This window comes from Tachypleus tridentatus, chromosome 7 (assembly GCF_004210375.1).
Source record: "Tachypleus tridentatus isolate NWPU-2018 chromosome 7, ASM421037v1, whole genome shotgun sequence".
NCBI classification, from domain to species: Eukaryota; Metazoa; Arthropoda; class Merostomata; order Xiphosura; family Limulidae; genus Tachypleus; species Tachypleus tridentatus.
Window position 1 is genome coordinate 129,636,715 of NC_134831.1, and position 16,038 is coordinate 129,652,752.

The 16,038-nt window shown below is 30.4% G+C and overlaps 1 protein-coding gene across 5 annotated transcripts in view; it reads right to left on the minus strand.

The window, feature by feature from the left end:
- kto (mediator complex subunit kohtalo) overlaps nucleotides 1-15,735 on the minus strand; it is a 73,991-nt gene extending 58,256 nt beyond the window's left edge. For all 5 annotated transcript variants that reach the window (XM_076513987.1, XM_076513985.1, XM_076513986.1 and 2 more), the window contains exons 1-7: nucleotides 15,594-15,735; nucleotides 6,747-6,809; nucleotides 5,837-5,875; nucleotides 5,326-5,433; nucleotides 2,186-2,269; nucleotides 1,879-2,038; nucleotides 140-399 (exon numbers count right to left, since the gene is read on the minus strand). In XM_076513987.1, coding sequence (XP_076370102.1) covers nucleotides 140-399; nucleotides 1,879-2,038; nucleotides 2,186-2,269; nucleotides 5,326-5,433; nucleotides 5,837-5,875; nucleotides 6,747-6,809; nucleotides 15,594-15,698 — 819 coding nt within the window. In that variant the 5' untranslated portion in view covers nucleotides 15,699-15,735. The remainder of the gene's footprint in view (nucleotides 1-139; nucleotides 400-1,878; nucleotides 2,039-2,185; nucleotides 2,270-5,325; nucleotides 5,434-5,836; nucleotides 5,876-6,746; nucleotides 6,810-15,593) is intronic.
- Nucleotides 15,736-16,038: the final 303 nt, after the last annotated feature.

Below are 16,038 nucleotides of genomic sequence, written 5' to 3' on the forward strand. Positions count from 1 at the left end.
ATATGCTAAAGAGCTCATAACTGTTATATACCAAAATTAAAGATATTAACACATAATTTACTTTCACTTTTAAAAAATGTGACAGAACAAACTCTACCACCAACTACCAAGTCTTAACTAGCCTTGTAAGAATACTCACTTCATACAAGTGGGCTGCCAGCTGAGTAGTGTACTGCCACTGTTTATACACTACTTCCACGGTCATGGCTAGTGCCAGAGGAGTTCCTCCTCCTGCTGATGTCGTACTAGATGTTAAGCCACCACTTCCACTATTAGAATTCAATCCAGAACTTCCACTGCCACCACTACCAGATCCTCCCAGTGATATACTACTGTGATAGTGTTCAGCCAGCTTCTGAAGGAGTTCTCGTAGGAACTTGCAAAGTGCTTGGGTCCACTCTAAAAATATTATCAATGTTTTTTATCTAATACAGTATGCATGAATATAGAAAAAGTTTCTCACTAACCTCAAGAACACACTAATAGTCTTGAAACTACACACAGATGTGTGTGTGTGTGTAAAATACTCAAAGGTTTAAATTTTGGTTTTTAGTCACATTTCTTTCCATTACAATATAGACTGTTTTTTTCCTTCTAATCTTTCAGCTTTGCTATTACAACTATAATACAGACAAACCATAACACATCTGAATACATTTACAAGGATACACCACGTTATTCTAATTTTATGGTAACAAGGAATATGAACTATTATATCATAGTTATTACACAATTTGTTTTCCAATGAATTTAGACTTAAAATAATATATGACATCTAAACTATATAAAAGCCAGTGTGTGTCGCACCATAGTTAAGTTCTTTATATTTATCAATGTAGGAAGAATGAAAATGCATTTATCCAGAAAGAAAAGTTCAATTACTGTCTATCCATTACAATTTCAGTAATGTGGGTTACAAGAAGACAGCAAGGGCAGTGCCATGAAACCTTATAAGTGTTGGTATAATAAGCGTAAATACATAGCATGAGATAACCTAACATACATAGCATGAGATAACCTAACATACAGCCAACTGCATAAAATTTACTATTAAAGTATCAATTCAATTTTAAACTTGTTTCTGATTTAAGCTATTTTCTGTTATATCACCAACATTTTAAACAAAAGAAAACCTTTTAATGGATAGTCTCAGTTAAAAGATCAAATATTTTTCAAACTTTGCTGTCTGTATATTTCATTTTGTACTTTCAGTACAAAGACTAATAACAATATTAGGTTACATTTTTTGTTACTGAGTAATATGACATAAAAGCCATTGTTGGAATGTATCGTTACCAAAACATACTGGCTTCCTGTATATTACAAGTTGCTAATCTAACCGACTTAAAAATAATTATTCTACGAATACCCCATGAATTAATTTCAGGAAGACTTTAATTATGATTAGCTCACAAAGGAATTTATCAAGTTTTGATTGTTTTAACTGCTCTTTTCTGCCTCTTAGTTGGCCAAACTAGACTTTGCAAAATTTATTTATTTCAGTTAGCTATGAAATGTGAGGTTAGGGTGTATACTATGGAGAAGGATGATAGTACTTGGATCATCATTTATGACAGACTACACATTAATAGTTCCAAAAATACATGAAGTATTAACCAAACAACACTGATGTAACATGGCTACTGTTAACAGGTTCCTTCTTTAATGTTTCAGATTTTATATATAGAGCTATTAATAATAAACTAAAATATTAATTACATACTGTATTTTGTTAAGAGTACACTAATATTCTAAAATAGTCTTCTTTCTATTTTCCCATACAATCACATACAATAAATATTTTATAATAATGATCTATTGACTTCATATATCATTCATTGCTAAGCCAATAAATAAAGAATCAGTAAAAGCCCAAACCTTGAGATGGATCAGGAAGCTGACGCTTCTTCATTTTGGCTTCAGATATGGCAACGGTGTAAGCTGATGTCATCTTTATAAACCACGTTGCTCGTACCATTGGCACGGCATTCTCGTAGAGGTTCATGAAAATTTCTTCTTTCTTAATAAATATTGGTACCTACAATAACAATGAGACCAAGTTTAATTACAGCTGCAGTAAAGTTTAACTTAATTTTATGGTATTAAAAAAATAATTGTATTTAAAACATATAAAAACAATCAAAATCTACACAATTTCAATGTTCAATACAGCAAACAAACCTACCTTTTTTGCCAAACTTGTAAGAGGTTTAGACCCAGCCAAATCTTTGAACCATGCCTCAATGGCATTCTTTGATCTTGGTGTCACCTAACAAATAACGACACAAATATTACTGCATCCTACGTAACTTAAATAAATTTTAAAAAATTCTAACAGAAAATAAACATTTTAACTTTAGTTTTATTTTACTTATTTTATATCCACAAACACATATACTATATGGTATAGGAGCCTTAAATTTTGATAAATAGAAGACTACAAATAAAAGTTAAGTCTACAACACTTAAATATTTTACATGATAAAACTATATTTTTCATCCTTTTGATAAACTGTGATGTTTGAAAACATCTACAATTTTTCAAACTCAGAAAACTTTTATTTTAGAGTTCACCAAACTAAAGTAAGTTTGAAGCATCCTCAACTGATTTCTTCTTAATTTGTTTTGAAAACTAATAAACTTCTGCCATAATAGTTAGGTTTGCACATCGCTGGTAAGTTGTACTTTCAGCACTATGCTATTCTGCAATTTTTTTATAAAGAAAATAACCAAAGTTTTGAAGAGTTATTATGGAAATATAAGAAAGGATTCTGGGTGTGTAATAATTTAAAAATGAAGTACATTATCCTCAAATTTCAGAAACTGTTCATGGCTATTATTAGTAAAATCTTTAAAAGTCAATGTAAGTTATGACACTTCAAGTTTTCTTTATATATTTACCTTATGTTAGAAATAAAAAAAATTAAACTAAAAACAAATTGAATTAGACATATTAAAAAGATCTATGGTCTTATTTGCATAACAACCATGTATATACACTTGAAATGAAACTGTCCCATCACAATTCTGTGTGTAAATATACCAAAACTATAAGTATTATTACTTCCTGAACATAAGCCTTCCACAATAACACAACTTCCATAAACCCATTATAATTAATTTACCAAACTTCCCTACCTCAAAAAGACAATGTTGAAATATCAAAATTATATGCCTCTAATACCATAAATAAAACAATATTTGCTTTAAGATCAATTGTTTTTGGTTTATGATCTGCTTATAACCTAGTTTTCTTTCATACAGTAAGCAACAGAATGATAAGGTAACATGTAAAACATTTTTTTTAAATATGTCATTAAAATGTTCAATTAAGGCACTAGAATAACATGTTGGTTGATATTCTGAGGTCAAAATACTAGGGAAAATTTATCTATTCTAAAACAGAATTATCACTTTATATTTTTTAAAATAAAGGTGCAAATTGATTTCTTTAACAAACCAAAGAACATATTTTAACTATCTCAACACGAGCTCGGTCAATATGACCGATCACGTGACTTCTTTGTACTCGTTTAAAGTTTTTATAGATTTAATACTTCTAATTTTTAATATAGTGTTTATATCTTAAAAATTTTGAATTTTTCAGGTAATATAAGTATTTCACATAGAAAATCATATTTTAGGGAAGCATTTTTTCATTTAAAGATTTGTCCATGAATATATTGAGTATTTGTTTTGAATAGTCTGATCGCCCAATAAAACATGTTTAACTACTATCCATGCCAATATAAGTTGTAAATCACTTGGGGCATGTGCAGCTCACATTCCACTATCAAATTACATTACCTACAAGCTGCTACAAGATATTCACATACATGTCTTGTGAAACATTATTATATTATTTATATTATTTAATCTAATCTTAAATAACCTAGAAAGATCCATATTTTACATTTAATCACTTTGTAATAATAAAAACATGAAAAACAAGAAATAAAGTACTTATTCATATTTTTTCTTGCTGTCAAATGTCAGTGAAACTTAAACCTATTTTCTTAAATTAATGGTAGTAATGCACTAAATTTTTATCTAAATAACATATCAAAAACATAGACTAACCACATGCAAAAAGCAGACAATTTCCTTTAACAATCACAATTTTTTTAGCTTTCTAACTGTGCAACAAGAGCAGTTACAAATTCACCCAACTCAGCCATTGTGATTCCCATGGGAAATAAAAATCTATAAGTGAAATTTCCACTTATCTATTCAGAACACAACATAATACAGCAAGTCATTTGAAAGATGAAAGCCTTGACTTTCAATTGGTTATAGGTAATGTATAATTAAACATAAGAAAGAACTATTGACAAATCCTGGAAGAAAGGACTTGGCAGGTGGGTATGGCAGTAGGAGTCCAATTTTCCCATTCAAAAGCTCTGTAACCAAATAAATTTGAAGGTTATAAAAAATATGGTGTCTGAGCAATGATGATTTTAGTGAGTAATTTATGTTGAATTTCATACTTTTACAAAGGGTGGGTGGATCAAACAGAGGGCACAAGATGCCTAGATAAAATGTGTCACTGTGTCACACTTGAGGAAATTCAGGATTTTTTCTAAATGTTGCCTTGTAGAATTAAGAACTTAACACTTATATACTATTAAAATTTGGATTAGTAGCAAAGATTTTATCTATACTAATTGATATAACAAACAAAAAACAGTTTAATGAAATGTTGAATTCAAGACATTAAAACTTTGTATCATGTGCAGAAAAGGATATCTGGAGTTATGTTCAGTTCAGCTTTGAAAAAACTTTAAGATCACTTACAAAGTAAAAATATAAACTAATTAACTCACTATCATGGCAATTTTTTGGCTGTATATCTCAAGTTCTTCAGAGCTTTTCAGGCAATCAGAGGTGCTCAGAAACATTTGTTTCTCTTCAGCCCTACACATGGTTTTAAGATACTGAGCAAGCAGAAGGCTTGGAAGTCAGTCAAAGAGGTTAGGGGATACTTTATGGGTGATTTAAAATGGTCTATTTAGCAATTTATGGTGATGGGATAAAAATACCCATCTGGCCAGAATGTCTAGGAAATGTTAGAAGAAGGCTGTCTACAGCATCAGAGTTATCATGAAGGTGTGACCAGAGAGATGAGGGATGCAGTACACTGTTGTGTAGGCAGAAAAGGTATTGTAAAAATATAAAGTAAACTATAATCACTTTCATAGTCATCTGTATGAAACAAGTAGTTTGTGCAATAAATTTCTCTAATTGAATAATAATAATAATACTTTACTTACAATATATGTTATTTTCTAAACATAGACAGTTGATTTAAAAATGGTAAAAACATACTGGCCAAAAGTTATCTTTAGGGTTAATTTGTTGCTTCTTTCTCCCAGAGTCATGGAAAGTATTAAGTTCTTGTTTCTTGGCAAGAATAGCACTGAAAAATGCTCCAAACTGAAAATACAAAATCTTTTAAAACTTTTGAAAACCACTAATATATTTTTTCCTCAGATTAGAAAATAGCCATCTTTAATATAATTTAAAAAGTAAAAGAACAAGCAAGAAACATAATAATCTCAGATGTATATACAATATTTTCAAACATCATTTTATCTTCTTTTCTAAAACAAATATCAATTATACTGTTCATATGCCAAACAATGTGCCTTAGTCTGTTAAAGAGTAAAATTTAAAAAATACAACATCAGAACATTTATTTACATATTTTATTATTATTACCAGATGTTAGATGATTAATAAATCCTCTCTGAATTAATGTGAATAAACGTGATATAACTTTTCTCTTGTTTAACTTAATGTCACAGAAAACCTATCCCAAATGCAACCAGATATTCACCTTTGCTGCTGTAATATTGGCATTTCTTGCTGATCCAAACTGAAAAAGGAAAGAATTCAAGCTTTAAGAAATCAAATAAATTTTATACAAAGATACTAATTATTCAATGTCCTTTTCTATTCCAATTTACCATTTGTGATTAACATTTTATATTAAAACCACAAGCAATTCAAAATATACAAGACTTCAAAACTGAAATACACTTTCTTCAGTGCTACATTTTAACACATGTATTTACTTAAAGTTTAACACTGCTCTACAAACATGCTTAAAACACACAGAAATTTAGGCTGTAACTACCATTATATTTTTCAAGTACTTTATCATATTAAATAAATCAAGATTTAACAAATATATTAAAACACACTCACTTTCATTTAATTTAATAAATGAAAAATGCTTATTTTTAATTAGAATATGCAATTAATAAAATCAGTATTACTTATTATCTACCAAGCCTTAAGTTCCAGTATACCAGATATAGCAAAAGAGGGTGCACAGAATTTTATTTTAAAATGTGTTTTGAAAGTTCATTATCAGTTTTATCACCAATTTTTATATCAATAGGCTTTTGTTAGTCATTGCATTTCATGTAGTTGTACATTTCATGATATAAATGTTAATTTTTCATGACAATCCTTATGATTTATAATTTTACTCTGTTTATAGTGAAGTATAATGAATATAATACTTGTTCAATAAATTTTATTATGCTATAATATGTACTTTTTCATGACACTATAGTTGTTTCTCTTTAACACTCTGAAGGTATAAACTTACAAAAAGCTTCAAGCCTAATTGTATTATAAACTTCAATTTTGTTTGCTTGGTTGGTTATGTCTCACATCTTTACAAATTATTTTTTTTAACTAACACTATTAAAGAAACATCATTGTTTTCAATAACTTACTTCATCCTGCAGAGGTGCATTGATCGCAAAGCCTTGTTTTACGTTGACTGCTGTGAGTTCATCCTGGATGAAGAACAGAAGACAATACATTAGTTTACAACAACAACTGAAGTATCTGCTACATCAGCAACCTGTAAAATAACTCTTAAAAACATCAAAAATGAATATTACTCTAGAAAATAATTATGGTTTTTGTACACCAGTTCATATCAGAAGATGAAAAAAAGAAATAATTTTTATTTTCATTTGAAACTACTCCCAATTAATCATAAGTTATTTGTGAAAAAATAATTATAATTTTTAATTATCATATATGCCTTAACCTGAAGATGACCCAGGAAGGTTGAAACGTTGTTCTCTCCTTATCAAGAAAAGTGTTAATACCCATACCAGCCATTCTGAGATACATTTTTATTTCAAGTGGGTTTCTCATCATCAAGGATAACATATTCCATTTCATGAGTAGCACATCACATATTCTGTACTTCAGGAGACTTAAAATATTGTTTGTGTTATAGATCAGGCTTACAGAGAATCAAATTTAAATAGTTATGACAATAAGCCAGTATTAGAGGAATTTGTCAAAGCTCTTAAATGACAAATTATTTTAAAAAAACATATAACCATATATACGTAAACACATACACACACATTCAGAATTTTTAAAAAAGCGTTAAGGAAAGTATGTAAACATAAAACATACCTTCAATGAGACAATTTTAACAACCATGTGGAAAGATCTACTGAAGTGATTATATTCAATTAAAAGTGGATGAAGGGTTATATTTATATTATATTTATACTGTTTGTAAAAGTGCTGGCAACTTCAATGTATTTCATCTTTTTGTTGTGTCCATCTGTCCCTATATGGTTTCAATCAAGTGCTGCAAACCTGTTTGAAGGATCACCAGCTGCAGTGATATTTTCTGTTGTGTATACGACCTGGAGTTGTTTGCAGAAAAGTAAATATTGCATCATCTGCCTTCCACTCCAGTCACAAGCAATGGGACTATTAGAGCACAACCATTCTAGTATGTTAGCCCTCAACCTGCTGACCTGAAAATGTATGTGACTGAAGGCTTTCCAGGTAGTCCAGCCTGTTTCTGGGAAGATGCTCAGTTGATGTGATGCCCATGCTTGTATGTGGAAGCTCTTGGAGGAAGAGTCTCTTCTGTAGCAAAATGACATACAATTCAGCAGTGAACACACACTGTAGAGGTGATCCAGAGTGCAACCACCAAACCACAAACCATGGCAGAACTCACAGCATCACCTGATTTTGAACCATCCGTATAAATGGGAATGAAAGGATGGTTCAAAAGATGTTCAGCAAACAGAAGACAGTACTTCCAATCCTGAGTATCCACCTTCTTCAGATGACTCAAAGAAATGTCACATCTGGGGATGGTAATAAGCCATGGTGGGATGGGCTGACCAGTCGATACAGCAATGTCATCCAAAAACTGACCCAATTCATCCAAATGTACCTGGATACAAAGGCCAAAAGAGGCAATGGCAGAACATCTATTCTGAAAAGCATGGCCCACTGAGGTAGGAAAACACAACCCCAGGTGAGATTCCATGGTAAAGATCAAAGTTTTGAAGCATATAGTAAAGACAGCTACAAATGGCAGAAGTGTAGAGAAGGTTCATTAGACTCAGTGTACAAACTCTGGACTGGCAAAGTGCAGAAAGCCCCTGATGGAGAATAGGGTTCAACATTTTCATGGCCAAGGCAGAGCCATAGACCATAGACCCATACTCCAGTTTTGTTTGAAAAAAGGCATGATAGATCTTTAGCATAGAACATCAATCAGCTCCCTAAGAGCTCAAAGAGAGAACACGGAGGATTTTCAGTACCCTTGTACACTTGACATGTAGCTGCTTGATGTGTGGAATGAAAGTCAGATTACAGTTAAATACAAGTCCCTAGAACTTTGCATCAGAGATCACAAGAAACACAATTTCTCCAAAACAGAGCTCAGTATTGGGGGGAAATTCCAAGTTGGCAGTAGAAGCACATGAAAACAGTTTTAGAGTGAGAGAAGGTAAAACCATCTGCTGTGGTCAACTTAAGTAAACAATTGAGGGCAGTCTGTAACTGCTGCTCAATAAACCTCCTGCTCAATGACTGATATGAGATGTGGAAGTCTGACATAGAGTCCATATGCAACTGTAGGAAGGGAGATGTCCACTGGTGGCATTAATCTTTATAATAAAAAGTGTGACACTCAAGACATAGCCCTGAGGGACTCCATGTTCCTGTGGGAAAGAACAGAAAAGTGTTAAACCCACACAGACTATGGTCTGTTTACAAAATGTTAAATAAAAATAGACAAATGACCATGCAACCCATGTGAATGGAGGTCTCTCAGCATGAAATACCTCCACATAGTTTCATAAGCCTTCTCAAGGGCAAAAAATACAGAAACAAGATGTCACTTGAGAAAGGCTTCCCTGACTGACATTTTAAATCAAATCAGCTGATCCACAGTGAAGTGCTATCATCAGAGCCCACACTGGATGGGTGAAGAGATTGTTTAATTTGATAAACCAAACAAGATAAGCATTAATCATCCTCTCTAAGATCTTACAGAGACAGCTCATCAAAGTAACTGGATGGTAAGAATCCTTGTTATAAGTTCACAGGGTTTTTTAGACATTATTAAATACAAATTTATTGATGTGGAGAAAAACCTAGATGAAGAAGATAGTATCCAAAAATCTAGATCCTCTTCATACAAAGGAAATGAGTTCCTATATTGACACATTGTGTGATGCAATGCACTGGAGACAAAAATTTAGAAAAAAAATTTATACCTTGTATGAAAAAATTAATTGTGCATTATGGTGAAGGACACTGTAGCTATAGAATTATGACAAACACTAATGTGTGCTATACATATTAGTCTCCTATTTGGGTTGTTGAAACTGATAGAAATATGTAAAGGCAGATTAATAGTTAAGTATAAAAATAACTTCATTACTAGAAGTATTTTATTTTAGAAGCATTAGAGGTTAAAGAAATTCTTGAAGTTATATATAATTGTTCTTTAACTCTGTATGCTAAAAGTGCTTACTAAAAATGGTACTATTTAGACCATGTATTTTTAATATAGAAGAGATACAGAAATGATGTGGTACAATTACACCTGTGTACTAAGAATCAATAGCATCAGCATCTTGATTATTGTACAATCAGATGTAGAACTACAAGAAGCTTTGTCCTTAGTTTCAGGAAACTGTTTTGTAAATTGTGACAGAGAAAGTGTGAGTGGCTGATGTAACAGACTGCTTGCTTGTTTCAAATATTTGCTCAAAGATACACAAGGACCATCTGCACTAACCATTTCAAATCTTGAATTGAGAAATAAATAGAAAGGCAATTCAACCTTTGGCAATTCAGAATTGTCAACCTTTGGCCTACTCTAATTACAGAGTTGAAGTTTATAACAACAAAATGGGAACCATGTATCCTGACTCATAGCCCTACACAATAAACCCCGAGAGCAGGACCAACATAATATATCATAACAGAAAACTAAATCATGATTTTGCTGAACTATCTGACAAAAAATGCATCTCAAAATTTTCCAACTAAATTAAAACCCAATCCTAAAAGCATAAACAGAGCAATTACATTATTAGCTCATGCAAAACATTAAGTTTAGAAAGATAAGAATTTTACTGAATGAACAAAATAAAATGTCAAGAAAAATTCGGTTATTAACCCTTTCGCCACAGTCTTGGTATAACACACAAGTTTGTTTACACATTTGCACATGTTAAGTATTTACACTATAACTTTTGATACAGCATGCATATTTTCACAAAATTTGGTAGACTTTATTAGTAAAGATTACGAGTATTTTGTATAGAGAAAAATCAGATTTATTTAATGAAATATTTTTACTAAACATTTGTTTGTGAAAATAGTCTTTTTTGTTGCTACTCTGAATGCAATGTGATTTCATGTTATGATTGAAAAAGACTATTATTCGTCCCCAAAATTTCAAAAATTATTTGCATAATTTCTAGAATCTCCTAAATACATTTCAAATGTTTGTTTTCAGCGAGACTTTATATTTTATGTTATTTGCTACACTCTGTGTGGGATCTGACACTTGACCAACCTTAGGAAACAAATATAAATCTTTTCATGTTAGAATGACTAAGTATTATAATATGAAAATACAAACATTTAGGCTAAGTAGCTTAAGTCTCATAATGCTATACATGAACATACATATTTATTATTTTTTTATTATATTGACTTTTCAGTCATACCTAGCTAACATTACATAACTTGCATTGATCCAGTGCATATGTACTCATATTACATACCCAGTAAAATAAAACTGATCTTTAGTCTTCCCTATCTTGGTTGGATTTTAGTGAACTAGTATTTTGTAATATACAGTCACATCTCAATTATTATACATTATATATAGATTATTAGTATTTAGAAATAAAATATTAAACTTATTTTCCTCGAAATACAGAACAATAAATCATGCAGTAAAGCAAATTATCTCTTCTTCCAATGATCTTTGTACTCTGTTGCTGCTGAACATATGTTACTAATTCTTTTAAAGTTTAACATGTGGGGATATCAAACAAAATTTCTTTTAGGTTTTTACATAAATTTTCATTTGAATAACCAAAATATCACAAATAACTATACTAATACCATAGAATTTCACAATAATATATTAAGCTTAGTAACTAAGATGTACTTAGATTTAAAAAAATATAAACTTCAAGCAGACTAAAGACACACCCTACCTCATTAAAATCTTGGATCAAAAGAATGTGAAACATATATTAAAATAACTGAGAAAACTAAGCTGTTGACTGGTTATTCACAAGTCACATATTGAAGTGTATATTGGGAACTATTTACAAAAATGGTAAGAGGAGAACAAAGCCACTGTGTTTGATTCAGTACATAAGAAATATCTCAGCGAAATAAAAAGATCCGAGGTTCTTATTTTATACTCCAGCTTGTTATTAGCAAACTGCTTTCTTAATTTGTACAAAACTATAGACCAAGTATGTTGACATGACAAACCTAATTTTAAACAGTGTTACAGTCAACATACCACCACTCACTAAAATCTATATTTAAATGTCAGTGATGTCGAGAAAACCCACTTGTAGAGAAATATATATGCAAAAACGGCTCGTTTGGGCTCGTTTTGCATATATATATATTTAAATGTGTTCTTTTAATATTTACTTTTAAATTAAGCAATCAACTCGCATATAATATTAAAATTTGAATTATAACCTACAATTTGATTTAGAAATTCCCAAAATAGTAGTTCAATACAATTTAGAATGCAAGCCCACAAGCAAGATGACATGTGGCAAAAGGGTTAATATATTATAGTATTTCTTGATAATATTATATATTCAATTACCATAAGTTATTTTTACTTCTTATTAGTTAAGAATATTAAAGATGAAAATAGCTAAAACCTAAAAGTTCTGAAAACATTGCAACAGTGTGGCCACCACAGTTATTACAATTTCTATTGCATACACTTATTATTTAAAGCATTTTAATTACTTGTATACTATATTCTGTTACTTTTAGATAAAATGTGAAAATGCAATATTAAAATATCAACTGATTAATAAGAAAGCAACAGTTCAATGCCTGGTAAAAAAAATTGTTACTTCTATGACTTATAGCAACATAACCTGAATTATGATTTTAATTACACAAATCATATACCTCTTGAAAACTAACATCAAAATAATGTAACAAAACTAAAACCAATATGGCAATATGTTTTGAGAAAGTAGGCCCTGAATCTTCTCCATATTCATTAAGCTTATTTATAGTTAGCAGTAAATGTCTTTGACAAAAGTCTTAAATGAAATATCTTCATTGCACTGTCAATACTGTGATTCCCTCCTTCCCTGGTCCTGATTAACAGTTGATATAGTACTTAGCTAAATCCATGTAAAACAATCAAGGATTTCCCACCGGTTGGGAACGCCTGCTCTAATCATACTAACTGCTTCAATAATGCAACTTAGTCCATGTTATGAAGGAATAAAGTTGGACAGTTAGTAATATTTGATAACTGATTAATAAACAGGCTCATTAATAACATGAAATTAATTGATTAGTACATTGTTCCTGACCCCATGGTACACGTTCCCCTATATTAGGTGGTCATCATGACAGCAAAAACAATTAGGGCACACCAGCTTCAAAATTTGAGAATCATTGCATTACTCCAACATGATATTAATCTTACCTTCAGTTACTTCTGTTTTGTATTGATTTTCATTACTAATTTCAAATTACCCTACATTTTATATAGTATCACATCTTCCATTGTTGAAAATAAAATTCCTTTGGACTATAGACTGAAGTCCTCATTTCTAATACATGTACACAGTTGCCCAAGTATCTTTTAAATACACTTGGAAAATAGTAACTGTAGCTGGTTTACAAAGATCGTGTCAAATCTTCATTTTAATAAGATTTAAGTTTTTTTGTAGAATTATTCATTTACATACACAGTATATTACACATGTCAGTTATGCATTTCTAACACAGAGAACAAAATTTCCAATTAATGAAATATATTTTTAAATTCACTAAATTAACAATATGATGATTGCAATGTGTTTATTTTTCTGTTTTACATGTTATGTAAGAACTAGTGGACTTATAAAGTATCGGAAAAGAATACCTAAATAATTGAAGCAAGCATACTGTTAAAAAACAAAGTTTCAAATCCTATGCCTTGAGGAAACAAAAAAGTGAATTTGTACAATAACTGGAAAGCAACACAGATTTCCCACTAAGGCTTATTTGTAACAATTAGCATAATAAGCATAGAATAAAACACAACTAGTCTACACTATATTTTAAATATAATTAATACAATCAGTATAAAACTGAATTTTTTCCTGTTATAATTAAAAGTTTCCACCAAGATTGCTTTTCATGAACAGGTTTATTGTGAAAGTTGCTCATTCAGATAACAGGTAAAAATGACATTTTCTAATAAACACACAAACATCAAATTATATTCTCTGAATACTTTTGAAAAAAATGTATAAAACTTTTAAATTCAGGGCATTTTTTTCTAGGGTCAGTGTAGTTACTGCACAAACAAATTCCTAGGCCTAATGAAAAATACATTACAATCACACAGCTTATACATGTATAACTGATCATGTTGTACATTTTTACATCATAAATTTTATTCTCACAGTAACAATATAATAACAGCCATCAGTCAAGATGAGTTCAGCCAGCAAACTGCAATACTAAACTAACAATACTTTATAACAGTACTAACAAACATAGTAATGCATAGAGATCTATGTGGTGTGGCTCTGTGCATCACTTGTACACTATTACAGAATACTGACTTTCTGCAAAAGCACTGTTGAATTATAGAACCTTATGAAACAAACTTTAGTGTTTTTAGAAGTACATTTTATTGTTCCATTAACAACTAAGAAAAAAGCCACTGACATATTGCTAAATATTTGATTTATTTTTATCCACAAAAGTTATGTTGTATATCACACAGGCCTCCACGTATTTTCCATAAAGAGCATAACAACAGATCTATACTCAGTGATGTCATAATTCAAATTCCCCACTCACAGAATTCTTCAGTCTGAGTTCCAAGGTCTCAATGTTCATAAAAGTAAAACAATAAATAACACACAGTTTGACAACAGAATGGTTTATTTTAACACACAGCAGAACTATTACTAACCAATACATTACCACAGCCTATGAAAACTAACAAGCATACACTTACAATAAATAAATGTAAACCCATTTTTACAAAAGGTGGAATGAAAACAGTTCTCAGAAAATAAAATGTTATATGTGATAGAAATCAACAGGAATATTCTCACCCCCTCCCATTCTCTATTCTCTCAGCAGATTTGCACAGATAAAAAAAAAAAAATGACCCCACAACAAATTACCAGATTCCTGCAAATAGTAATAATATTTTCTTATGTGATTTTTTTTTTTGTTCTGAAGGCTGCATTAACTTAGTTTTGCAGATTCAGTGAGTGATCAATAACCCAAACATGTTAAAGGCTTTCTTTCACTTTGATAAATCATAGTTTTAACCACTAGGATTGTATTTATACTGTTCTATGCTTTATTAGCAAAAGGGTTAATATTATACCAGCCGTCCTGAGATACATTGTATTTCTACTGATTGACACAGCATGATCATTCCAACAAGTGTTTGATTTCAGTAAAAAATACAATTATTCAAAATATTTTAACTTAAGTTTTATTTAATTTTAATATATGTTCAGAATATTCAAACTGACAGGAAAACAAATTCAATGTACAAAAGTAATTTTATTAATAAGAAAATCATTAGCCTTCCTTATTGTTTTTGCCTAAATAGAGAATAAATCAGAATCAACATACATTCGTTAATACTATTTCTTTGGGCACTGACTATTAATTTTATTGAGACTTTTAAAATAAGATTCAAACTATCTATCATACTCTTACTAATTAGTCTTAGCAATATTTTGAGTTTATGACACACAGACAATACCACTGAAATAAAAAAAATATCTAATCCAGGGGAAAAGAATAAAAAATATAAGGTTATAAACTTGTTAGTGTGGGTACTTCTGTGTTAGTGCCAATGACACTACCACAAGAGACTGTACTTTCTAAAACTACAATCGCCCGTTACTACTACTACCATAGTATCACTATCATTATTAATACTAGTGTCACTGACAAACTAACCAAAGTACTTCATTTGTTTAACTCCAAGGCTTATTCTAGTCATTTACCCAAAAACATTAAAACAATAACAAACGTACCTCTTTTTGTTTTGGATCTTGGGGATATACATCAGGAGGACCTAATTTATTTCGTTTCAATGGTCGTTTTTCGAACAACCAAGCACCCGCAGCAACATAAGCCATTTTACGACAGTAACAAGAACATTTTAAAATGACCGAGTAATATATTATGAAAATAAAAATCAACCAAACATGTTTATTGTCATTCATGAAATAAATATTTTTGATTCGATCTACTATTTCTCATTATGAATATATAACAAAGCTTTCCAATAAATTTTCTTCTGGAAGAATATTTATAGAAAATGCAATTTTAATATTTGTGTTTTTAACCGTGAGAAAAAGATATGATCAGAAATATTTGCTTACGACTGTTGTAATATTAGTATATGTATTTATAAACGAATTATAATACTAATTTTAAATGGTTTTTAACCTTTATGATATACAAGTTTCTAAAATG